Source organism: Amblyomma americanum, chromosome 2, assembly GCF_052857255.1.
Source record: "Amblyomma americanum isolate KBUSLIRL-KWMA chromosome 2, ASM5285725v1, whole genome shotgun sequence".
NCBI lineage: Eukaryota > Metazoa > Arthropoda > Arachnida > Ixodida > Ixodidae > Amblyomma > Amblyomma americanum.
In genome coordinates, this window is record NC_135498.1 from 104,430,558 (window position 1) to 104,457,884 (window position 27,327).

The window sequence follows — 27,327 nt, forward strand, 5'->3', positions numbered from 1 at the left end:
GCAGTATCGTTAATTTTATAAGTAGGCGGAGTATAATTCGGTGGCGGTGAAAAAAATTTTCAGTCTTTATAGTATTTAGGTACATAAGCCGCGTAGTGCACCATTGCTGAATGTTATCCAGGTCATTTTGGAGGATGTATGCATCCGCAGCGTTATTTATGGGGCGGTAGAGTGATGTGGGCGAAGCCTCGCTTAAGGTTCTCGTAATCCATGCATGTCCGTGCCGAGATTGTTGTACTCGTGCACAATTAAGCAGTCTGGACTCATTTATGAAGGGCGTAAATTTTCTCGTCGTGCATGTAATCCACACCTAATTGTGGACGGCTTAGTAGCAGGGAAGACATAATGGCAGGCACTTTTCAGCAGGTGGAAGTCGATGCTTTCCACTAAATTCTTTCTTCTGAAATATGTTAATCTCTTCAGTGATGGCGTACGTACTACATTAAGAGATTGCTGCTTGGAAAGACGGATAATACAATGAGGATGTGTCGTTATGTGTGAAAAAAAAAATTGACCGACGATTAAGATAGCCGCGGTAATGCGGGATTTGAGTGCAGCTCTTCACGACCGGTAGGTGGCGTTTAAATTGCTAGCCACCCTCCGGGGATCTTCCCGAGGTGGTGTTTCTCGTTACGGCAGCCTATATAGTAAAGTGTACAATTCAGGGTACGCGGGATGCCGTTCAGAATATTTAGGGAAAAGACTATATGGGTACCAGTCTCCTGTAAGGGGGGGGGGGGGATTGTATATGCAGAAAACTCCTTCTTAAAATATAAAACCCAATGAGTACAGTACTCACGGATTGAAATAGGACATTCGGAGCGCGTGGCCGTCGCTTCATGGAACGCCGCCCGTAGACGCTCATGGAACCAAGGTGGTGCATTGTGGTATGGCGCGAGAGGGAGAACATCTACAAAGCAGAATTGTTCCTTCCAGTAGCCATGAGCCGGCCTGTGGTTTACCACATGCCTGCGTGGCACTGCAAGGCTAGCGCTCCGAATGTCCTATTTCAATCCGTGAGTACTGTACATCCCGATCACGTTGTTCTCTGAAGGTTACATCCTTCAGCTCAACGCGTGAAATTAGCACAGCGCACAGCGCTCTTTGGCAAAGGCATAGAGCAGTGCCGATTAAACGTTCACTCTGGCACCTCCAGATCGCTGGTAAGACTACGTCAGTCACCGAAGCAATCAACTTTGTCTCGGATCGAACTGCTCCGTTTAGCCCGACAAAATGAAACATGCACGTTAGAAGAAATGCACAAGCCAGGGAGAAGCACCATCAGGTCGATGAACATAACAGGCGGTTTACTCCAGTAAAGTATTTAAAAAAGTTAATATTGAAAAATATTTGCGCAAACGCAGAAGTTTTCAGTTCTCGCTTCCGTTGTTCCGCGCGTTTAACTTGCGGAGACAATGTCGTCGCAAAGTAGAGAAAACGTCCCGTTCAGGTGGTCCTTCTGTGCGGGTTCGCGCCCGTACCACCTCACTTCTTGAAGCGAATAGCTGACCGCAAAACAAACTAACAAAAAGGCGAACATCAAACGTCAAGGAAAAGACGAGTATTTAGATGAACTGGGTGCAGATTATATAACGCACGCAGGAACAAACAATTCAAGGCAGCAGATAAGCAACTATGACGGTTTTTAGAAACACTCTAAAGAATACAGGAGTGATTGAGGAAGTTGCGGAGGGAAAATAAATACAAGGAGGATAGGGGGAAATTGCGTTGTTCAGCTATGGCCGCATAACAAGACCGCTAGAACAGGAAAAAGTTATACGGGTGGGGAAAAAATATTGTGCAACTGAAAAGCGGCAGAAAATGGACAGGAATATAGTTTAGAGATTGGTGAGCAGCTGGAGGACACGGTTTCTTCTGTGTAACAGAGGATGGCAGATTCCACGGAGGCTAATGAGATTGAAAAAGGATAATAGGACAGGGTGAAATTTTGCAATACGGAGGACAGATTCCACGGAGGCTAATGAGAATGAAATGAAAAAAAAAGGGGGGGGGAGTGAAATGAACTGAAGGTCTGTAGGGAACTTACAGAAATCGGAGCATAAAAAAATGAATACCGAGGGAGAGCACGAGGGCAGAAAATCGAGAAGAAACCAGGCGAGGGGATCACGAATAAGGAAGTGAGAAGGAGGAGGCGTAGGGTAGACGAAAGGAAAGGAAAGCCAGGAAAAGGGAGAAACGAAGAGATGGCTGGCCAGAGCCGACAGGTGAGACGGAGCCGGCGTGGTCACTACGACGCGGCGGGGGCCGCAGGGTCTTCCTCCTTGCCGCGTATCGAGTTGGCCAGCGGGTTCTTGAAGGGCTGCTCGTCCTGCGACTTCTGCGAAGAGCTCTCGTCCGCGTCGCCGGCGCCCTTCTCCTGGTCGTCTTCGTCGGCCTCGGTGGCGCTCTCGTCCGCGGCCTCCTCGGGAGTTGATGCGCCGCTTGCCGCGGCCGGGGCGCCCCAGCGGTCGTCCTGCAGCGCCTGCGCAGTTGGTTTTTACGGCTTTTACCTGCTAGAGCCGAAGGAGTGACAGGGAGACGCACCATAGCAGAGCTCGGATGATTGCTTTCGGCCTTGACCTATTTGCTCCAATACGCAGCGTTACTCCGCTTCAAGTGGCTCGCCGTGTAGTGAAAGCTACGAGCGTGAGGCAACACCTACTAAAGCTATGTGGTCGGCTCACGAGCGTGAGGACAGCACACTTCGGGAAGCCGTTGTCAAGCGCCCGGGTAGGGAGTATTCACCAACGTCATCATTTATTTGCCTGTGCGAATTAAAGCCGCCGGCGTGTTCAAACGGATTATCGTCTCATGCTCAGGCGTGCATTGCTGGAGCTGGGCACTTGACAAAATGGCGCCCCTGACTTCACGTGAATACCCCCCGAATGCACACGAGCGTTCCGAATTTCGCAACATGGCAACAAACCCGAGAACTCTGGCTCCGTACCGATGAGTGGCTATGGCTCAGTGGTTATGGCGTTCTGTCACCGAGTGATCGCATAGCTCATGTGTCGCACACCATCAAAGCCGCTGAACACGGTCATGCCGGGTCAAGCCTGCAAGCTCAGGCTCAACAATGCACAGACGCAGTTTGCTCCGCAGCGCCACCTTCAGTGCACTGGCAACATTTTGCGCGATAATGCACGACGCTTCACGATGCGCTGACCTTGGCGTGAACATTGCGCGAGGTTGTTTCGGCCCTTATCTTTGCTCGCCTTTCCTTTCTGCGCTGGAACAAGACGTCTAGCGTAGCCGATAAATGTAAAGGTACGTAGCGGCTAATCTGGGTGTGTAGCATCGTCATCCAGCTAATCTCATTCGGTTTGGTTCGGGGGGATTCAGCGTCCTAAAGCTACGCAAGCCACGCAAAAGGCGCCCGTGTGCTATGCGATGTCAGTGCACGTTAAAGATCCCCATCTAGATGTGTAGCATCATCATCCAGTTAATCTGACTTGGTTTGGTTTGTGTAGATTTAGCATCCCAAAGCTACTGAGGCCACAGAAAAGGCGCCCACGTGCTGCGTGATGTCAGTGCACGTTAATGATCCCCAACTAGGTGTGTAGCATCGTCGTCCAGCTAATCTGATTTGATTTCGTTTGAGGGAATTTAGCGTCCCAAAGCTACTCAGGCCACGTAAAAGGCGCCAATCTGCTGTGCGATGTCAGTGCACGTAAAAGATTCCCATGTGGTCGAAATTATTCTGGAGCCCTACACCACGACACCTCTTTCTTTCTTCTTTCACTTCCTCCTTTATCCCTTCCCTTAAAGCGCGGTTATGGTGTCCACCGAGATGTGACAGATACTACGTCATTTCCTTTCCTAAAAAAAAAAAACTTGCGGCTCCAATTCCCGCTGCGAAGGTGGTTGGACAGCGAAGCTGTTCTACTACGACGTCTGTCTGATTGCGACCCATTGAGATGTCACTTGAAAATTAACACACATGGCTCTAGAAAGAGTGAAATCTCAGACAAGTGAAATGCATACTTGTATTACCCTTTATTACTTCACGATGACATTCACAACTGCTTTGTGATCAGTATGATATACACATATTTAGAGAATGAGTTGCTAGACCGGTTTCTCTGTTATATATGAAAGCGTAGTGACGTCAATACGTGATTTCTATGCTGCTGTTGGGCACTTTTCTACTCGGAGTAGCTTACGCAACCGCAATCTTTACCGGGAAACACACGCGAGGAGAAGGAACCTGCTTCGCATTGTTTGCAGGCGCCGGTATCATACATTATGTGGTTCACACTTCACATGAGGACTACGAATGACCTCAACCCCATTTCGAAGCAGCTGCAAACCTTATGTTTACTGGAACGAGTCTGACGGTGTTCCCATTGTTCACACGTGCCTTATCATCCATGATGTGGTTTCGATGCTTGTTGTGTGCGTTTTATTATTGAAAACCAGTACTGAGCTATGTGCTGTATGCCCGATTTTAAAGGAGATATGCAGTTTGCATTCAATATTTGGCCTGGCGTATTTTGCTTGCGATAACGGAACGAAAATTTCCTTGGGCGGTAGAGGCATGCAGCTTCGCTGTAAAACCAGTTTTATTTTGATGAGAGACGCCGCAGTGAAGGGCTCCGGACAGTTTCGAACACTTTGAAGCAGATATAGTGACAACGGAAAACAATGTAACAGCCCGCCGAAATCTCGAGTCATTAATCATCCAGACTACGCCCAACACCATAAATAAGAATGACGGCACGTTCCACCCTATCTACGCGAAATGCCTCAGAACGATAGTAACCGCTACAAAAAGCCCGGGACGTCCAGCCGGTTGCTCATTGTGAACAAGGGAGCCGTAGCGCTCCCGAAACGTCATTTTTTGTTGACCTTGGTCAGTGACCAGTGAACCTCATCAACCCATGATTCCTGACCAGACGGTATGCCGTCGAACCCTCAACTGCACCTGTGGTCATCTAACACGCACTGGCGTCGCAATGTACATGGGCCTCAAGCATTTAGCCTACATCCAAATGCAACCGCTGCGGCCGGGTTCGAACCCGGGTACTCCGCGGCTCAGTAGCCCCACCCTAACCCCTTTGTCCGCTGCTGATGCTGCTGTGAACGGATGGAGAAAAGAGAAAAATGCACGGGACCTTGCCGTGAACGACGTGAAAATGCGCACTCCGGGCTGTTAAGTTGGTAACAGACTGAAAATTTGTGCTCCATGCGCTCACAAACGCCACAAATACCGCGCAAAGTGAGTGACAAAGTGCGCTCTGCGCGCCAGGCAATCTTATCTCCCACATTTCATCCAGGTCAGGACGTATGCCTCTCAACGTAGCATGTGTAAAATTCTTTTTCATAACCACGTTTATAAAGCAACTGCTGCTGTGGTTTGAGACAAGCCCGGTTCCTAAAAGAATGATAAGGTACAATACATAGCGCCGACGGCACAACAAGAGGTACAGGCGATGTTGGTCTCAAGGGGGTAGTGACAGAAACGGTCAATTCCCAGAATTCTTTGCTCAGATATGACTTTTTAACCAGTAGATGTGCTCAGAATCCAGACACAATCGTGGAAACTGCGAGGTGGAGGCCAACAAGACAGTTCTACATTAAAATGGCGGACGGAGCCAGGAGATAGGGAGGGGATGCAGGAAGGACAACCTCGTCGCAAATTTAGCGGAAAGTGTGCACAAAAAATTAAAGGAGTTTCTTCCAAACGGCGGCTCTTTGTTTAAGGATCACTCTTTGGCGCCTGAGCACGAGACCACGGATACCATGCCGGCCGCGGCTGTTCTGAAACGTGGAAGTGTACCAAAGGGCGATTCCAATCAGCGATCCGGAGCAGCTTTCCTAATCCGGGAGGGAGGCAGATCTTTATAGTAGGCTCACGCTGAAGCAGCAGATGGTAACACTCTATGATCCATGGTGTCCTGTATTACTTTTTTACGAGATGAAACGGTCAACTTTTTGTCACGGAGGAATTCTGTTCGGCGGTCCTGAATGTGGGCGGAGCTTCACTAGGGACTTGAGTTGTATCCGACTACAGGGAGTCTAAACGACCATGTACCGTCGTGATCCAATCAGAAATCTAGGATCCGAATCCAAATCGCCCATTGAAACACGCTCTTCCGTTTTGCGCAGCAACGAAGCTGACTCCGGATCGCCGATTGGAGTACGCCATAATAATTAGTTCGCAATCGTTTAGAAAACAGATCGCAGTTGACAGCTACAGACCGTTTGTTGCCTACAGCTGCTACACACGCTTTAGGTGGGTGTGCAGAGGTTACTCGAAATAAACAGTTTGCTGTTGATAATTCTGCTTGCTTGCCATCGCCGCAACGTGATCATGGGCGAAGAAGAGTTGCTGTCAGTTGAGACCTTAAAAGCTCTCGCAGTCCATTGGTGCTGTAGCAGTAAACGTAACGTACAACTGCTGCCAGCTGTGCGATAAAACCCGAGGTGGTCGAAATGTTTCCCCCTGAAGAGCTGAAAACACGCATCGCATTGACCGTCTCGCTTACCTTTTGCTTGGAGAGGGCCGACCGGATGAAGCAAATCAGCACGATGCACCACGTGACGAACAAGTCGGCCAGGCCCAGGATGATCAGGACCAGCGAGCTGAGCGGCATCACTGAGAGAAAAGATAGTAGTGTGGGCATGTTAAAAGAAAACAAAAACCTCACAGGAGGGTTACGACTGTGTAACGCGATTTTCAGCGACAGCTGTTTAAGGGGTTTAGTTTTGGGGTATATTCCTGCATGGCGGACTGGTGCAGTGGTCAAGTGAATAACCCCTGCACTGACAGGCGGCTGTTCCAAACAGAGCCACCAGTAGGCATATGCAACCCGGGTTGACCATGCCGTAAGGTCACGTCACATTACGGTCAGGTGGCTGCGTTAATGTCACGTGAGCGCAACATTAACGCACCCACCGGTTATGCCAAAAGCGAGGAGAATGGTGCGGGCGCCTAACACCCATCGCTGTAAACTAATGTTGTCCGGCCCACACACTGAGAAAAGACAAAAGACATAGTAGTATAAAAATGACCAGCTACGTTTTTACCAGAACTGAGTAAAAGGGGGGTAAGGGACAGATCACTCCCCTTTTTACTCCCGTATTGGGGTATTACTGTATTAAGCATAGGCTCTTCTTCTTGACCTGCCCATCCGCGGCTAATGGAAGTTAAAACAAAAGCGCGCCAGAAGAAAACAATGGGCTTTGAGGCACGCCGTACTGGACAACACCGCATTGAATAAGGCCACCTGGGGTTCTCTAACGGGCACAGAAATCTCGGTACTAAAGCGTGTGAAAACCTGAAGCCAGATTCTACTTGCGAGTGGGTAATATTTTGCTGGCTTTTACACACGCTCCAAGTGCAAGAGGGCTGAGTGCATAGCGTTCGTCGAGTGCAGACGCACGTTGCATGGGCTCCGTCTTTCCGATTTTGCCGGAATTCCGCTTCAAATCGCGCGACATCCGATATTATCGGATGGATGGATGGATGGATGGAAAACTTTATTAAGCAAGCGAGTTTGGACCGTGCAAGGGCTCAGGGCCACCGCACAGCCATCACATTACGCGCATGTGTCCAGGCCACGTAGGGCCATGGCACTGGCACCCCGGTTCACACAGCGAAGTTGCGTGTCCGGGTCCTGCGACGCAAGGAGGGCCTCCCATTCCTCCCATGTACCGATGGCGGGCTGTCCCTGCGGGGGAGGATCGGCAGGGCAGCCGAAGAGGATGTGGTCCAGGGTGGCGTGCGGAGCTCCGCAGAGAGTGCACTCTGGGGAAACATGGCGGAAGTAGGAGAGACGCTGAGAGGTAGGAAGAGTTCGGGTCTGGAGTCGCCTCCAGAGGATTTGTTGGGAGTGGGATTGGCGGGGGTGGGGAGGGGATAGAGTCGACGGGCAAGGCGTGCTTGTTGAGTTAGTTCTGAAAACGTGTGTGCCCGCTCCCTCGGGAAATCCCGGCTGGGGTCGCCATTTGCCCGGCAAATAAGTCCTCGGGCTATGTTATCGGCGGCCTCATTTCCGGGACTGCCAGAGTGAGCGGGCACCCACACGAGCTCAATACGCCTATCGGGATTTAGGGTGCACATTCTCAATATCTGCCATGCGGGGGGATGGACGCGTCCGCGGGCGAAGTTAAGAACGGCTGTTTTGGAATCGCTAAGTATATAAGCCGCATTGGTTTGGGCAATGGCTATTGCTATATCTGCTTCCTCTGCTTCTTCCGGGGTACAAGGGGGGTATATGAAATGGGTAAATGGGGGGCTGCTGGATTCAGCTCTAAGCCCGGACTCGACTGCTACCACTACTTCATCGGTTAATCCAGCGAACTCAATTTCCGAACCGTTTAATTGCCGCCGCCACGAGGCTGGGAGCTAAGCCTAACTCTTGCGAGATTCCCAACGCGACTCTGCTTAGCCGCCGACGCGGCGGGGGCAATGACAGCAGCTGCGCTCATCTCATATCGCCACGCCGGCGCCTGTTTCATCATGGCAGAAAATAGCAACACCGCACCGGCACATATAAGAGGATACGATCCCGGGGAAATGGAATTTACCATCACCGCGACAGCCCAGACGCAGCCGCCTTCACAAGAGTACCCTGCGGAAGGAGACACCTCCGGCTAGATTAGCGTGCTTCGTAAGAAGATAGCAAGCGCAATGTAGCCACCACCACGTCCGCCACCGCTCAAAGAGCAGGAAGCACCCGCTATCCGAACTCGTAGATCTCCACGACTACCAGATATGGAGAACTTCAAACGCAAGATCGCGATGAAACCCAAACAAACATTTGACCTGCAGGCGTTCGCTGCGCGCTCTTTCGAGTTGGAGGAAGACATCCGAGGGACTGCAAGAACGACCCGTGCTTAGAGTGCTTAGCCTGGAAAAGATATGGTCTGTACGAACAACGAAGCAGACGCAAACATCATCGCCAAGGTAAACAACAAACTCCTGCCAGTATCAGCTTATATAACTTTGACCGACCTTGTCTGCAAAGAAGTAATTCATAATATCAAGCCCGTGATAGACGATGACGCCATCTTCCGAGTACTATACTCTCCGGAAGCTTAAATAGTCGGCACGAGAAGACTCGGCCAAGCCACGCCCGCGGAGGCGGTTTTCGTCGGACGCCAATTTTTCCTTACCATCTACTATGACTGATTCGAACGTCGCTGCCAGATCTGCCGGAAGACCAAACCGACCTGCGTCAACAGTGGAACCCCTGGGAACCGAATAGACACCTGCCTCTGCCCAGAAAAGCACTCTGCCCGGAATGCGGCAACATACTCACTGAGGCGGTCACGAATGCAAACCCAGTGCACCCTATGCAACAGACCTTACAAGACCTACTCCAAAGAATGCAAGAAGAAGTTCCAATCTCCTGTGCACAAGACCGCCACAATTTCGAACATCAGCGCAAAGACGACGTCGACCAACTACAGCGGGGAAGACCCCGCACCAAGGAGCAACATCCACCCAGCGGAAAGAACTCAAAGTCCCTTCCTCGGACCGGTTCCTCCAACGAGAAGCGATCCAGGACGCGCACGCGAAAACCAGCAGGGAGCCAAGGGAAAACAGCAATAAAGCAAAAGGAACCCAAAGAAGCTGACGTCCTCAGGCCGCTCCTTATCCACAGTGGAGCCGCAGCAGCAAGCCAAGGGCCATGCGGACACCCGGCTTAGCTGGAAAATTGCCTCCCTTTACCAGTACTTCACCCCCCACACAGAGAGACACTACCGTCGAAACACTCCGTCAGGAAAACAAACAGCTCCAGGCACAAGTATCTGCACTTACTGCACAAGTACCTCACTCGTAGCTCGGCTCAACGCTCAGGAGTCGAAAGCACGCACAAATTGGCCACCCACACCGAACCCAGCACCTCAGGATGCTCCAGTTACAAAAGCCATGCCCGGCCAGATCTATCAACAGACAACCCAGGAAATAGAGCGAATAGAGAACAGAGCCGAATCGAGACTCGGAAAATGATCGAGGAAGCAATCGCTCCCATCCGAGCGGACATCAGACAAATACAAGAAGAGATAGCAAACATTAAGAAAAACCTACCCGAGAGGTCCTGTTTCACTGGACCCATAATCGCAGACGACGACTGAGTCAGTGACCTTGTGGTGTTTCGCAGGACGACACATTGACGAAGACTAGTGCGTGGCCCCCAGGCCCATGCCCAAATTAAATAAGCCCCCCGTTTACTGCAACCTGACAAGTATATATACAGACACTGAGTACGTCACGCATGCGCCGAGCATCACAAGAGTACACGTGCACTTGCTACGATAGATACTATCACACGAGGATCGATAACGCCACATCTTCCCTTTTCCTCTGAGAAAACTAAAGCAGCAACTTGCAAAACAAAATACAACAACTATTCACTGGAAGCGGTTCCATGAGTGACATTCGCATACCTTACCATTGCGGCTTTCTTACTTTTCGACCAAAGCGTGTGACATGTTCACCCTGCGCCGCAGGCGAAGAGGTCTCCGGCGGCGGCTGCAACGGATCACTTGGGAGAGCTTCGGTTCCGTTCTGCTCGGGACCGTCTGGGACAGTTTGTTCAATAGAAACAGAGTTTCCGTCCTCCTTTGTACCGTCAAGGGTAAACAGAAATTCATACTCCCCGTCCTTGGAATCCGAGCCTCTGTTTGGCGCCTGCTTAATTAGCGCTCGCCGGTTTCGTTCAATCTGGCCCCCGCTCTCCAAAACCACAATATACGAGCGTGGCCGCTTTGCGCGCTGAAGCACCACACCTTTTCGCCTGTAGTCCTTGACCCAAACAGAATCACCTGGCACCAATGGGAACATATGTCGGGCAGCATGCCGGCGATCATAATTTTGCCGCTGAGTCTCCCTGAAAGCCGCGTCTTTTTCCCGTGCTTCTTTGAGATTGGGGGTCTTGGGTGCCAGCTTCTTTGGGTGGAGCGGCAAGGTAGTGCGAAGGCGCCGCCCCATGAGTAGCTCTGCTGGCGTTTTTCCTAGGGGTCCCGGCGTGTCCCTGTATGCTAACAAAGCCAGAAGTAGGTCACCAGATTTTAGCAACAGCTCTTACACAGTTTTTACCATTCTTTCTACCTCCCCATTTGCCTGCGGGTACCTAGGGCTGCACGTCACACGTTTGAATCCATAACAGTTCGCGAACTGGCTGAACTCTTGGCTGACAAATTGAGCACCGTTATCGGTTACCAGCGTTTCTGGTATACCGTGAGTAGAAAACACTTTCTTAAAATGATAAATAACTTCTGTGCTGCTAAGAGAGGTCAGCGGACACAATGCTGGAAATCGAGATAAGTAATCAACTATGAGCAAGTAGTTACAGCCTTTCACATGGCAGACATCCGCGGCAACCCTTTGCCATGGCCGAAAGGTGTCTCGGTCGGGATCATTGGCTCGCACGGCTGGAAGCGAAATTGGGAACATGTGCGGCAGTCGGCAATGAATACCGCAAGCTGAGCGCTTAAACCTGGCCACCACACGGACTCCCTTGCCCTTGCTCTACACCTTACAACACCCTGGTGGCCCTCATGAAGTAGTTTTAACATTCTGCTTCTAAGGCAGTGTGGCACAACAATGCGAGTGCCGTGCATGAGGACACCTTTACATACGCTCAAAACGGCGCGATCCTGCCAATAGGGCCTCAAAACGGCAGATAACGAATGTAGACAAGGCCACCCCTCACGGACGTAGCGACACAACGTACAAGTCTCGTCCTTCGCCTGTTCTTCGGCTACTAGCCCGAAGTGCCGCGACTCACTCAACTCAGATAACACGCCGGCAACGTAACAGTTGACTTCATGGACCGAAAGAAAGTTCTTCGTCTTTTGTCTTGCCACTGGTGCTCTGGAGAGTGCATCAGCTATTTCGAGACTTTTGCCCGGGACATACTGCACCTCAAAGCTGAACCGCATTAGCCGCATTCTGAACCTTTGAATGCGAGGCGGAACCAGATCAAGCGGAGTCTTTCCTAGCAAAGCAACCAATGGTTTGTGGTCTGTTTCCACAGTGATGTGCAGTCCACGCACATAGCTTTCGAGACGTTCCGCGGCCCATGTTATAGCTAAAGACTCCTTTTCAATTTGCGCATAGCGCATCTCCGTTGGTGTCAATGACCTTGAGACGAAAACCACTGGCCGCTTTTCTTTATTCGGTTGTACTTGCAGTAAAACTGCTCCTAGGCCATACGACGAAGCATCTGCAGAAATAATCGTTGGACGTTGTGCATCAAACTTAGCCATACACCTATCTGAACAGGTAGAAATCTTCACTCTATCAAAAGCTATCTGCTGAGGCGCTGCACAGACCCACTCTGTGTTCTTTTGCAGCAGTTGACGCAAAGGCGTCGTTTGCTCAGCCAAGTCTGGAATGGATCGTGAACAATGATTGGCAAGACCTAAAAATCTGCGCATTTCTGCAACGTTCGATGGCGGCTTTAGATCTGCAATTGCGCGAACCTTCGCTGGATCCGGGCGTATGCCACCTTGGCTCACGCGGCACCCAAGAAAACAAAGCTCTTTTACACTGAACTGGCACTTTCCTTTGTTTAGGGTCACACCGTTTTCGGGCAAGCGTTCCAAAGTGCGAAACAACCTTTCGTCGTGTTCCTTCTGAGTAGAGCCAAAGACAAGGACATCGTCCATTAAGTTCACGACGCCCGGAATTCCCTCAAGAATCTTGCACATTTGGTTTTGGAAATACTCCGGAGCCGAAGTTATGCCAAAGGGTAGCCGCTCAAAGCAATATCGGCCAAACGGAGTAATGAAGGTTGTAAGCGGCTGACATTCCTTTGCTAACCTCACTTGATGGAATCCAGAGTTTGCGTGCGTCGAGTTTGGAAAACTTTACGGCACCGCTGAGCAACCCGAGTGTCTCGTCAACAGTGGGGAGCACAAACCGTTCGCGTTGCACCGATTTGTTCAGTTGAGTCAGGTCCACGCATATTCGCACTTTTCCTGACGGCTTCAAGACGGGCACTATGCCAGCACACCACTCCGTAGGCCCTTGAACTTTACGAATGACCCCATTCTTTTCCATCTCTTCCAGCTCTTGTTTTACGCCGCCTCGCAGCGGGATGGGTATGCGACGAGCAGTGTGAATGGCATAGGGCACGGCATCTGGTTTAAGACGAATAGAGTATTCGCCTTTCATGGTCCCCAGACCACGGAACAAGGAACCAAAACGCGTCTGCACTACCTGATGAACTGATGCTTCGTCCACAAATTTAACTATTCCCAGGGCTTGTATTGCGGGTAAGCCAAGAATCACATTGCTCACCGAATCGACAACGAAAACATCCTGTCTAACGGCAGCACGCTTCCACAGAATGTCGGCAGTAATTTTTCCCTTCAAGTTCAACCTGTCACCGCCTGGTCCCATCAGAATAACATCAGTAGGCTGTAGTACCTTTGGCAGCGCTGAAAACTACCCTGGGACAACATTTACCTCGGCTCCCGTGTAAACTTTCGCCGAAACAACTGCACCATTAATAGCAATCTGAACAAAGCGAGCCTTTGCAGATGACACAGCCAAATTTCCCACGGAAAATGTCACACAGTTCATGTTCGGTTGCTCACCCCGAGGACTGCGGATGCCTACCTCTGAAGGCCATGCTTCTGGTTCCGTGGTCCTGTGTGTCCATGAGCAGACAGCTGCGAAATGTCCCCGGCGCTGGCACACGTAGCACAGTGCTCCTCTGGCCGGGCACGACGACCTCGAATGAGGGCCCCTACCGCAAGCGGCACACGTCTGGTGCTCCGGACGTCTCTGGTTCGATGTCCGCCTATGAACAATGTCGACTTCGGCCCTCGTCAGGGATTCATGCTCTTCGTGGTCCACAACGCTCCGAAGATCCTGCTGTTGTTGCTGCACAGCTTCTTTCAGGCGTGCCTTGGTGAGAGAACTTTTTAGAGTCAGCGCCGCAATCCATTTGAAGAGCTTCCGACAACTTTGCGTCCCGTAGTCTAACTACAAACCGATCGAGAATCATCCGCTCTTTCACCTCCCCGTAGTCGCATCTATCGGCCAGCGTATGTAACTCTGTAACATACTGATCTACAGACTCGCCTGGTTCTTGGTGGCGGCGATGGAAGCACGCACTTTCGTAGACTAAGTTCCTTGTGGCGACAAAATGGGTGTCGAACTGTGTCTTCACCACGTCGTATTTTTTCGAATCTTCCTTGGACAAGTTGAAAGTCTTGAAAATGTTGCGTGCCTGTCGTCCCATCGTGTACAGCAACGTACGCACCTGAGCCTCTTGAGTTCGCTCATTAAGTCCTGAGGCGAATCGGTAGTCATCGAATTATTGTATCCACCCACGCCACTCGGACGTCTTTTCGAAGTTGAAGCTCGCTGGCGGCTGCACAAAAAAAGGCTGAGACGAAACCTTCGTTTCTTCCGACATTTTCTGGGCTGTTATCCGGCTGGTAAACGATGCTGCTGGCGGCAGGCCACAGGCGGTAACCTTACGTCTGCCGTGGGTCCCGTATAATCTGGACAACCACTTCTGACACCATGTGGTGTTTCGCAGGACGACACATCGACGAAGACTAATGCGTGGCCCCCAGGCCCATGCCCAAAGGAAATAAGCCCCCCGTTTATTGCAACCTGACAAGTATATATACAGACACTGAGTACGTCACGCATGCGCCGAGCATCACAAGAGTACACGTGCACTTGCTACGATAGATACTATAACACGAGCATCGATAACGCCACAGACCTCTCATCATGTTACACGTCCCAGGAGTGACGTTATGGCAGTGGAACTGACGGGGCTTCAAAAGAAAAGAATCGCCCTTAGGCCTCTGATCTTCCAGAAAAGGAGCCTCCGGATGCCATACTTATTCAGCAACTACTCACGATGGAACTTAAACTGACTGGCTATAGAGCACAGAAACACGATAAGCTCTCCGCCACTATTGTCCACAAACTCTACACGTCATAATGACCCCATTACAGACGACACACCTCACTGTACATTAACTCTCCTACCTGAACGCAGACGCGAGGAAGGAATCCACCTCCTAAACATCTACATCCCACCCAAAGACAAACACCCCAGACTAGGACTTTATTAACAGATTTCTGGCGCTAGCGGCAAGGCTCCATGCGTGATTGGCGGGGAGAGGGGGACGTCTTAACGCTCCGCACCAACCATCGGGATACCCGACGAGCACGCCCAGGGGTCGAGAATTGGCCCCGATCTTTGCTCGCGAGAGGCTCACATTTCTCACGTACCCCACGTTTACAACCAGAATGGGCAACAGCGTCACTCGAGACACCTGCCTCGACCTCACACTAGTCAAGAATGCTGCAAACCGAAGCTGGACCAACGCCGACCAATACTTGGGCAGCGACCAACATATCCTATTCATCAGCCTAACCACCGGCAGATTTAAGAGGAAGAGCGGCACTGCTCGTCTCACGGACTGGCACAAATGGTGGGAGACCCAACCCTCTTCAGGCAACCCCATCACCGACATAGACGAATGGACCCAAACCATCAGGAACAGCCTAACTCGCTTTACTAAGGAAATCCAAATGACCGAAAATTGCCCCCGCCGTCTACCCACACCTTCTTTATATTTGGAAACCACGGCGATCCCTCACAAAGGTTTGGAAAGAACGTAGACACAATCGCAAGCTTCGACATTGCAAAGAGCATATCAACTCTCAAGCTGAAGCCTATGCGTGCATTCTAAATCGTGAAAATTGGAATTCACTATGCGACAGCCTTAAAGGCAACGTAATGGTGTCTAAGTCATGGCACTTGATAGGAGCTCTCATTGTCCCCGCTCAAACCGCGTCGTAATCCCGTGACAGAATGAAGAAGATTATCCGTTCATTCATTGGCACCAATGAGGATATCCTTGAAAGGCTGCGGAACAAATATTTACGCAAAGATCTGCCAACAACCTATCCAGAATACACAGGACTCCTAACGATGAGCTCGACGCCCCGATCACGGTAAAGCAGGGTAGAGAAGAGCTAGCCTTCATGAGAAGAAACACCGTGCCAGGACCAAATGGAATCACTATCCGAATGCTTTATAATCTCCCTGACGACCAGATCACATTCCTCGTAAAAACCTTCAACACACAGCATTGGACCAAACGCAGACTCCCAACATGATGGAAAATTTCGTACCTAAGACTCATTCCCAAACCCAACAAACCCCTTCTTTCAACCATATCAGACCGATCTCTCTAAACTCCTGCCTCGGCAAGCTCTTCAAGACAATCATCACCACCAGACTGTCAAGACACCTGGAGCAGAAGGGCCTGCTGCCGCCCACACAGTTTGATTTCCGGCCCCGCATATTGACGCAGGACGTCCTCCTTCATCTGTAAAAGGACCTAATCGAAGAGCCTACCAAGCACCAGACAAGAGCCATCCTGGCGCTGGACTTGAAGGAAGCATTTGATAATACATTCCACTCAGGGATCCTCGGCGGGCTTACGGACAGCAACTGCGGAGCCAAGACTTACATTTGCGTCAGGGACCTTCTAATTTCGAGACAGGCAGTTCTCAACCGAGGATCCCTCCGGTCCAAGCCCATCCCTCTAGGGCCCACGAGGGACTCCCCTGGCCGCGCTGTTATTCGCCCCTGCTATTCAACTTGGCAATGGAGGACTCTCCTTTCGAGTTGCAGTAGATCCGCGGCTCCCACCACGTGATTTACGCGGATGACATCACAATTTGGTGCCACAGGGGGAGCGATGCAGAAGTGAAACAGCATGTTCAAGCAGCGGCAGATGCTGTCCATCAGTACGCGAGGGCCTGGGGGCTCCAATGCGCGCCGGAAAAGTCCGATCTCTTTATACTCAAGACCACAGGACAACCTAATAATACAAACATCTAGATATACTTCCACGCACAAGAGGTACCAAGACTGACTGACGCCAAAATTCTCGGGCAACACATACATACACAGGGAAGACAGAAAACCACGACCATCAACAAACTCACGAAGACAACACAAAAAATAATAAGAATGCTCTCCCGAATCAGGAAGAAGAACCATGTGCTAAAGGAGAAGGATGCGGTCCGTGTAGTCTAAACCTTCGTGGTATCACGTCTACTCTATGGGACTGCGTATCTTCGCCTTTCCTGAGCAGAAGAGAAAAAGCTGGAGGATCTCGTCAGGACTGCCTACAAGACTGCACTGGGCCTTCCCAAGTCGACACCAACGACCAGTCTAATGTCTCTTGGAGTTCACAACACTCTTCGGGAGAGCTGGGAGGCTCAGAGAACATCCCAACTGAACCGCCGCATTGCATCCACCCACACGGGCTGCCTACTCCTCTACAAATTCCATCTGGCACTACCGTAGAGCATCGACCTAAGGACACAACTAATGTTGAAAAAAAGCAAGAAACCTTACATATTTCACATTTCCAGACACACGCACCCACAAATCAACATACAAAGAAGAAACGCCAGGGCAGAAGTCCTCCACAGAAAGTGGGACGACTTTCTCCGGACAGTGCACGCGGCCGGCCCTCAATGCAGAAGGATGACCCTGGCCATTGTCAACCCACAAGGACGTCTGACTAACTCCGCATCCATCAAAACTACGAACCCCACTGCAGAGGAGGAAGCCATAGTGCCTGCACTAGCTACCAGACCCGGCTCAAACATTCAAACAAGCCCTGTTTGCTTGAACCCGGCGGGACCGGGTAGAGTCAGCGTCGGGCTAGGTGACTGGCACCTGACTCGTCCCGACTGGTGTTTACATGAACTCTGTTCAAGCGCGTAAGTATCGCAGCGGCGCCTAGCGTCTAGGTTCGCACTCATTGTGCAAGCTTCCGGTCTGTTTTTTGGCCCGCGGCATCCCGCGCGTTCGCAATGGCCGTGCCGTCTGCTGTTATGATCATAGCGCTCACCCTCAATCAGCTTTATTTCATGACCCTTTTTATGTCATAGATAAGCGTTCATAATGTGGTGCTCTGTGCGGCGGTGGTTCATTACCGGGCTCGTTGCCATGCCACGTCCAGTGGAAGCCGAGATTGGCCATTTCGGCCGGCAGGTCTTTAAACACGCTTGATTGCGCTACCGTCTGTTATCCAGCGCCTCGCTCGCATTTTAATATTAGTTAGTGCCAGAATGCATTCCACTTACCGGTCGGTCCAACAAGCGCTGGCGGAAATAGCGCGGAGACTGACGGCGGATGCCATTATGGTCGATTGATCAAATGACCGAATTCTTTCCCAGAGTTCCCTGTTACCAGACTCCTAGCCCGATTGCGTTGACATGGTTTTTGGAAATGCGGGTCAGTCGAGTTAACTCGACTCGCTCTTCCGGTTATTTTACTCGACCCGACAGCGTTTACATGAACCCGACAACTGTTTTTTTACCCGACAAGCATACTCGACTCGACGCTATCCAGTTCATGTATACAGAGATACAGACTCCCAGTACTCCTGCAGGAATCTTATGTAAGGACAAGTACACCAGACTGCACTCTCAATACTGAACAAGCACTCACATAACAAAGCCAACATCACTTGGTTCCCAGGCCACATGGACGAGACGGGAGGGAATGCCGCTACTCACACGCATGCCCGAGCGCTTCTCCTCCGGGCATCTCCGACGTTCTGGTGAGACCGTGGAAAGCGATCCACTAGCATTGACCACTTACAACGAATAACATAACACCACAGGTTGGCGAGGCGCACATAACCTCTGCCGCATGAAGAACTAAGCAAGACTGAGGAACACACTCAGACACCTTCAAGCGAGTACCTTTATAACACCCGTCAAACTAAACGTTTGGTATCCCACACTATATGCACCGCAATGCCCACACTATGGAGAAATAGCGTCTACTTATCACATGGTGTGGGCTTGCCAACTAAATCCCGCTATCGACCGTATGCTAAACACAGACCCGGGGCAATGGGAGGCCATTCTGCTCAGCGGAGACCCTGATCACCAGCACGGACTGGCACGCAGGGACCTCGCAGCCGCACAAGCCAGTGGACTGTCGGAATTGGCGGCTCACCCAGAAGACCTTGAATCTCCTTTCTTCGGAAATAAAGCAGTTTTCCTCCTCTTTCTTCGTGTGCAAGACAACCTTCCACACTGGCCACTGCGCTGCTCGCTGCGACCACGCTAAATCCATCGGCTGTCGCTTTACTGCGAATAGCCACAATAGGCATAATTTTTCAAAGCGCGCAAATATGCATACCTGTTCACACTTATCTCACTGCACTGTGTGCACAGCAGCTTTGCATATAGAGTGTGTCTGATAAATGGATTTCGGCACCTCATTTTCTTGGACGCGAATTATTTCGACTTACGGCACATGGAGTTGCCCAGCTTGGCCTCGTCGCTGTTGTCGCCGCAGTTGTTGACGTTGTCGCAGCGGTAGCCCTTGTATATGCAGCGGCCGCCGGACGCACACTGGAACTCCTCCGGTCCGCAGGAGCCGTCTTGCGCTGCGACCAGCCATTCATGACCGCATTTTATCAGCATCGACGCAAAAGTAGATCGCATGCATATGACCGATCGCAGAAGCGAAGTGACAGCTACAAGCCCAATGTCGACAGGCCAGTCCATTGTTCGACGACCACCCAGATGGCACGCATTTTCGATTGTGTAATATACCCCAAATACCTGCTAACCACTCTGTAAATTACAGTCCACGCTTTTTTCTGTGCTGCGCCGAGCTAATGAATTTTTCAGAAAAGCCCAAGCACTTGAAAAATTGGAAATTGGTTTTTGAGGAAAGGGCGCAGTATGTCTCATTTCGGCGGACACCCGAACTCGTAAAGGAAGGAATGAACGTTGGAGAGAGAGAAGAAAAAGAAAGAGGCGCCGTAGTGGAGTGCGCGAGAATAATTTCGACCACCTGCGGATCTTTAACGTCCACTGACATCGCACAGCACACGGGCGCCTTAGCGTTTCGCCTCCATCGAAATGCGGCCGTCGCGGCCGGGTTCGAACCCGGGATCTCCGCCTCAATAGCCGAGCGCCCTAACCACTGAGCGTCCGCGGCGGGTAAGCCAACTATCTTCCTTTTCTCTTGCTCTAAAATGTCCGCAATACGTCTCAGTAAAGTACAATACTTATCGTAAAGGATAGCGAGATCTGTAAGGTGCTGACATATGGGGCAGGCCCGGCTCACATGGCCCCGCAAGTACACATTATCGAGAACACACATCCACCAGCTCCCCCGAACGTTCCCCCTGGCCAGGAAGCATAGGCGGTAGTTTCTGGTTACGACATACTACGCACCCGGCGGCGCATCTTGCCCCCCGGCCAGTTCAACTCTTTGTGCTCTCATTTGAATGAAGTCGACCTATGCGTCCCCGTTCAATTCTTTTCGTCCTCTCAACCGCTTCCCTCTTTCCTCTCCTCCGTTTTATTCCGTACCTGGTCCAGTATGGCGTACTCTGCGTTAAAAAAATTAAGCAGTGGCTTAGCTCTGATTAAGCCTAGATATACAAGCGAAAAGCTTGTAACGGCGAGTCTTGGGATTTTCCTTTTCTGACTCTCTTGTTTCCTCTTCCTTACTCGCTTGGCTGCTGCTGCTGGCTGAAGATGCGGCCAAGACACGTTTTTCGCCTTCTTTCCGACGTCGTTAAGCAAGGCGTATTTCCCGTTGTTCGGGTGTTTCGGCTGCAGATTTAGCTTTGGCTTTATCATTTTTTCGCTGTTGTGCAGCCAAATCTGAAGCGAGTACTTCTGGATCGGGTGAATTTAGTTTCTCAGCTTTTCTGCGTAATCTAGCAGCGGCCGCACTCTCCTTCGCTTCGATGTCGAGTGCGCACGCCTATTCTCTGGAAAGCGCATTATATAGCCTCCTTGCGCATGCACATGACGCACATGTGCAGTAGCGCGCGGCTGCGCTGAAAGGTCAAGCGACGGAGTTGGCGGCGGCAGCGGCGAGGAGCGACAACGTGCTCGGCTTCGAAATCGGGAAGCGAGAGACGCCTTGGTTACCCGCCGCGGTGGCTCAGTGGTTAGGGCGCTCGAATACTGATCCGGAGTTCTCGGGTTCCAACCCGACCTCGGCGGCTGCGTTTTTATGGAGGCAAAACGCTAAGGCGCCCGTGTGCTGTGCGGTGTCAGCGCACGTTAAAGATCTCCAGGTGGTCGAAATTATTCCGGAGCCCTCCACTACGGCACCACTTTTTATTATTTCACTCCCTCCTTTATCCCTTTCCTTACGGCGCGGTTCAGGTGTCCAACGATATATGAGACAGATACTGCGCCATTTCCTTTCCCCAAAAGCCAATTATTATTATTATTCATGCCCAGCTTTCTGGGACATCTATTACTTGCACCATCTACCGGCAGTGGCGGCGACAGGGAGCGTAACGGAATGGGAAGGGGTACAAAAAAAATCGTAAAACGTGAACAAAAGCACCTACAAAAAAATGCTTTGTGGATTTGTGTAATATACGCTTAGCTGAGGAATGTGCCGAAGTTTCAGTCCTGTGCTATTAATACACGAGCTTCCCAGCGCGTTTGAATATTATACGATGCTGCCTACGGGAGGGGGCCAAAGTGTTGGCATTTTTCCAGACTTTGAAACTGTATAGCACCGTAACACGGATAGATATCGAAAATGCTTCCCGGTTTTAGGTACCCAAATATATGGTGTTTAAAATGGTGTGTGACGATATGGCATAGCTTTGATCAAGAAGCTTCCTGAGGCCTTTTAATTGAAACCTGATATTGCCTAAAATATGAAAGATGGCGCCCGGTAGCGAGCTACGCTGCAGATATGGCTCGGACTGCTGAAGTTGCGTCCATTTCGACGCTTACTTTTTATCGGGTGACTTTTGCCTTGCAGACAAGAACACATGTCAGAGCTCGAACACAGTGTCTCGACCGGAGCTTTAAATAAAGAAGGTTGTTACGATGACCATGCATTAGCAGCTACATAAAGTATTCGCGGCTGTTCATATATGCTTGTCGTGGACCAACTCTCCAAATTGTCAGCCCTTTGCTATTATCTAAAAAGTTTATTGGAGCGTGTGATCATGATATATTAGAGTATGAGAGCTAGCTCGCCTGAATTTTAGCTATTCTTGTTACTTTTAAAGAGCGTAGCGGCATTCAAACGGCCGACATCAAAAAGTATTCGCGGATATAAATGTTTAAATTTATTCTTTTAATACTTATTTAAGAAAATTTGATATAGCTTTACTCAGAACCATTGTGAAGCTGTTCAGCTGTTGTCGGGCAGAACACAGAATTTGGAGTCTAGAAGCAAATAGCGTCTAGATAGACGTTGTGGAGAACCTGTTTCCCCCCCTCCGTTTCGAAGCGGCCCATCTTCATCGTCGGCCGTCGGGGCGGACAACCCCCGGCTGGGCGAGGAGGGAAGTCTCCCTCATGGGGGAAAGGGAACGGCGACGGGAGCGCCACCTCGTAGGTTACGCGGAATTCTGCGGAACCGGAGAGAGGCCCTTCGGGATCCGGCAAGCGTCGTGAGCGGTTGGAGCCGCACGCTCTCGTCTCCTTCCGCGGCAAGCACACGGGGATCCGTTGTGCCTTGCCGCTGGACTTCTGGTTCCAAGCAACGAAGCGAGCGCAGCAAACGCGCGCTCTGGTCGCCTTCCCCGGCAAATGCTAGGGAATGGCTTTGCCTCAAGAATGCGGCGCGCACGGGAGAACCCGGCCGCCATTATCGGCGCATACAAACATTCGCCGCCGATACCTCCGAAGTCGCGCCCCTGTCCCAGCCGGTAAGTCGGAAGTCCTTCTTACGTAGCCTTCTATTTCCGAGGAATGCCTCGTTGATGTTTTGTAGCTAGCTGGCCCGCTCTGTGTATTGATTGCAAGTGTAATAAATAGCATATGAGTGTTAACGCTGTGTCGTCCCTTCCCTTTGTCCCTCGAGCACGAACCCCTCCGCGGTTAGCGAGCGGGAACGCTGCATCCGCGGAGTGGGAGTGCGGGCGGGGCGAAAGGTTTGTCCCCCCGTATTTCCACAACGTTCAGGTGTTTACTGTCACGTTCACCTGTAATGCTTTCAAATTAGCGGCTCTAGCGTTGTCCGAATATGGTGACTCAAGTTTGCACTTAGAGTTCTAACCTGGGTTCAGAACCTTTTGTTTTGGTCAACTAATTTTAAAAAATGTGCTCGTTTCTATAGAAAATATATTAGTATGAATGTATGAATGAAAAATTTCACGCATGATCACTATTCATACTTTTATTGCTGCAGCTATTGGCGACTTTTTTTGCTGTTCCTTCATTCTGACTTCTGTAATATGCATGCATGATGTATTGCCGGGATCCATCCTGTGTAACACAACTGAAAAAATGAGGCTTCGCTTTTGAGGCACGAAACTTCCCTTTTAAAGATACCGCCAACTTTTATCCATTTTTGCAAACAAATTGGTGAATTTATTTGTGTCCACTTCTGTGCTACGAAAAAGCGCTTTTACATGGACGTCATCAAGGAAGGAGTTCTTAACGGTATATATAAATGGTAAATATGGTGGCTGTCGCAATTTGCGACGCTGCCAGCCGCTACGCTGCCAGTCGCTGCTACGCTGCTTCGTCGGCCGATTGTCATGATATCGCAGTTATTTCTCCTGCACCTCCCAGAGTGACATCGCAAGGGGCCGCCATGTGCAAGATGGTTAACCACGGATTAACAGGGTTAGTCGCGATGTCATATCAATCGTCTGAAGCGACTGTCTTGAGAGCCTTCTTTGAAGAACGTTTGCATCTGTCCTTTGAGGCTGGGCTGTAATCATTTTAAGCAATAAATTTTTCTATTTCACCAGTATAATAGATGAGTTGCGTTATCGCAAGCAGCTTGCTTTTAAGATTCATCTTCTTAAAAATGCTATGAAAACGTGTAAAAAATTGACCGCCAATAGCAAGATCAAAGGATGTCAAGGGGTATAAATTAGAGGGGGAATAAAAATAAAAAACAACTAAGTGTCCTGCCCACGCCAGTACAAATACTACAGTGAGACTGTTAAAGGAATGAAAACTAGAAGTGCCCCCCGTTAGGACGGCCAATAAAAATCAAGAGAAACACCCCCACAAATACATTCAAAGAGAGAGAGAGAGAGGCGGGTGGGGGGGGGGGGGGGGGGGGGTTGTGTGGCAAAGTCTTGCACAGAGTGCCGGGTGATGTAAGGCCGGCTCAGGACCCAGCCGCTATGCCCACATTTCATTTCAGCGTACGCGAAATGCAACAACGCTCCGGCTGTTTACCCCCGGGGGGTCGAATTAGTTCGAAGCGCTCCAGTGCGCTGTCCCTCATAGCCCGTAATGGAACGAATTTGTATTATTTCATTGTAGCGTTTCCCAGTTCCCAGGTTACTCTGCCTGCAGCAGCTTTGACTCAGGCTATGAGGGACGCCGTAGTGAAGGACTCCGGAAATTTCGACCACCTGTGGTTCTTGAACGTGCACTGACATCGCACAGTACACGGGCCTCTAGAATTTCGCCTCCATCGAAATTCGACCGCCGCGGCCAGGATCGAACCCGCGTCTTTCGGGCCAGCAGCCGAGCGCCATAACCACTTAGCCACCGCGGCGACTCTTCGGGCTGGGATAATTTAACAAACAAGCGCAAACAATGGTACATGGACTTGTTTGATAACTACGTAACAGAACCAAGAAACAATCCTACTCATGCTCTGTGCAGATTGTTGGGAGAGCAGTGGTGGTGGTTTCAATGTACATGACGGATTACTCTTACTGTGGTCTGTCGGCAATTGCTCCATCTGAGCCCCTTAATTTAAACAATGTGTTTGTACCACTGTCCCGCAAAGCCATTGTTGGCCGCTCAGTTCATGAACGCTGAGGGTACACGATGAGAGAGACGGTGTCCAAGAGAACGTTCAGTCTCCTCAGATTGCACAGGAGTGTCTCACTACAGTCACAAAAAAAAAACTGGAGTGCGCCGCTATTCGTGGTTTCACCAGTTGATGTTAGATACGCTAAGTTCTGGACACGAAGTCCTGTATTTATTTATTTATTTACTTATTTACCCAATACTGCAGACCTCTTGCTTGGGTGCAAGCAGGAAGGGCACAAAGATATAACATACAAGGGCAATAAGTCAGTAATAAAAGCATGCACGACAAATAAAACTGAAGAATATCTCTATACAGTAACTAAAATACATCATCAAAGGCCTTCAGAAAGTCAACAGCGGATATCACTCTCTCAGGGAGAGCATTGCAGTCAGTAACCGTCCTCGGAAAAAAAAAGAAAGAAAATTTATAACCGTTACTTTTCGCGAAATATAGCGCTGAACTATAGTCGTGCTGATGAGGAGTTCAACGTGTTTCTGAAAACTGTACATGGCATTACGCCGATAAAAGAGCTGGTTCACTGATCCGCCACAAAGATAGGCGACAGCAATTACACAACCAAGACTGCATCTTGCAACTAACTCCCCAAATGATTGTTGAGATTGGCCTTCTGGACGCTTCCATTGCGTTCGCCCAAAAAATTCTTCTACAAGCATCTGACATCCCTGCATTCGGCGTCCTTGATTTTTTTTATTTTTATACATATTAATTTGGCTTCTAATCACGAGCCTAAATCCAGGAGTTCACTAAGGTGGCACTTTGGGCTAGTTGTAATGCAGCGAAAAGATACGGCGCCGGTGAGACATGACACACTGTATCACTGCGTCCTGCTTCTGCTGGGATGTATCTCTTCTCTACCTTACAACTCGTCAAAAAGAACCACGCGTTTTCACTCCACACGGCGTCCCTATCGAACGGCCTCAACAAGCCCTTCAGCCATCTTGCCTTTTCCGTCCCCTCTTTCTCTTCTAACTGGGCGCCTTTCTCAATATCCTGCTACTGAACATGCGTTCCTCAGGAGCAGCGAAGGCTTCACGCCGCACTGATAGTTTTTTTTCGCCCACAAAGCCCTACTTGCTCCTTCCTCCTCCTACAGTGTGGAATCCGAACAATGGTTAACCGCCCAACCCAACCCCGCAGCTGAGCGCCCTCCCGTCTGCCTGCATGCGGCTATGCGAGACAGGAAAGGGGAAAAGAAAAGAGAGAAGGAGTTCAGGGTGAAGCGGCCCGTGGTGGCAGTTTGCCGAACTAAACGGCCATGTCCCTGAAAGCTGGGCTTGTGAGACGCCTTTGGCGGAGGTCTGTAAATTAATTCCGCCCGCCAGGGGTTATCAAAAAGCGTGTGCCGACATCGCACAGCACACAGGAGTTTCTGCGTTTCAACCCCATGGAAATGCATCTGCCGAGGTCAGGATTCGGTTCCGTTCGGTTCGGTTCCGTGAGCCACATGGCCGAGCCCAATATATGACGCAGAAAGCAGTGCATTGGCGCGGCCACTCACACTCGGTGTAGCTGGTGGCGACCATGGCCAGGATGTGGTTGTCGAAGAATTGCGTCAGCGGAGTCTTGGAGAAGAGCTTCAGCTGCAGCGAGTGTGTCGTGGTGAAGTGGTGGTTGTCCTCTTTCGTGATCCACCCGCACCGCTCATCCTTGTCGGAGCCGAAGTTAAACTTGGTGATGACCTGCGAGCAGCGCCCAAGAGGTCAGCGCTGGGTAAGCAGCAATGACTTTACATTTTGTGTTGGCCTGTGCTGGCTTGCTGCTTGCCAGCAAAGCAAACAGTCAACATTTTTGCTGCTAGAGGAACGCGCTCAAACCGAACTCGCTTCAAAAACCGAAAGCTTGGGTCAGAACGAAGAAGCTACTCCGACTACGGTTTTCGCAGAACCCGAGTCGTCATCCACCCAGGAAAGGCAAAACGTGCCTTTTGGGAGCCAGAACGTGACAGAGCCGGCCCGTCGACGTCATGTCCATTGCAAGCACTATGCATACGCCGACAAGGACATGACCGAGCGACGGCTTTGCATCGTCCTTCGCGCACATCGACCATATTCACTGACCGAGATGTAGTCGATGCAGGACTCGTTGAGCACGCCCCTGCGCAGGTTCATCTCGACCACGGAGACTATGAGGCCCGAGCTGCCCGGCGCTGAGAACTCGAAGCTGCAGCCGTTCTCGCCCGTGGCGCGGAGGTCGCGCAGCTGCTTCGCCGTCAGGATGCCCGCCGACTGGGGCGCCGACGTGTCGTTCAGGCTCTGCTTATGGTCCTTGCTGTCACAGTGGTCGTTCAGGGACACTGCGCAGTGACAGCGCAGAGCATGGGAATAGTACTCAAAGGAATGCGAGGTTGTCCGTCGCGCTATCTTGCGCGCGTAAATGCGTACCTATCGAGACACTCACCGATTTTGTACAGAACCGGGTCGTTCGGAAAGATGGCGGCGTCTACAACGGTGACGGCCAGAACAGTTGCGGTGAACAGCCACACCAACATGTCTTCTCAGAACGCCAGGTAAACGGCAAGTGCGCGAGCAGGGCGTTAGCTCGAGGT

The 27,327-nt window shown here is 50.7% G+C and overlaps 1 protein-coding gene and 2 pseudogenes across 1 annotated transcript; all 3 read right to left on the reverse strand.

Annotated features, from left to right (window-relative positions):
- Nucleotides 1–1,423: 1,423 nt before the first annotated feature.
- On the reverse strand, nt 1,424–27,282 carry LOC144118907 (uncharacterized). The gene is made up of 6 exons (XM_077651684.1): nt 27,180–27,282; nt 26,840–27,075; nt 26,281–26,461; nt 19,285–19,422; nt 6,489–6,598; nt 1,424–2,482 (listed from the first exon to the last, which is right to left on the reverse strand). The coding sequence occupies exons 1-6, from the start codon at nt 27,268–27,270 to the stop codon at nt 2,249–2,251; spliced, it is 990 nt and encodes a 329-aa protein (XP_077507810.1). The 5' UTR covers nt 27,271–27,282; the 3' UTR covers nt 1,424–2,248.
- On the reverse strand, nt 10,400–13,132 carry LOC144118545 (uncharacterized; annotated as a pseudogene).
- LOC144118552 (uncharacterized) lies at nt 13,406–14,384 on the reverse strand (annotated as a pseudogene).
- Nucleotides 27,283–27,327: the final 45 nt, after the last annotated feature.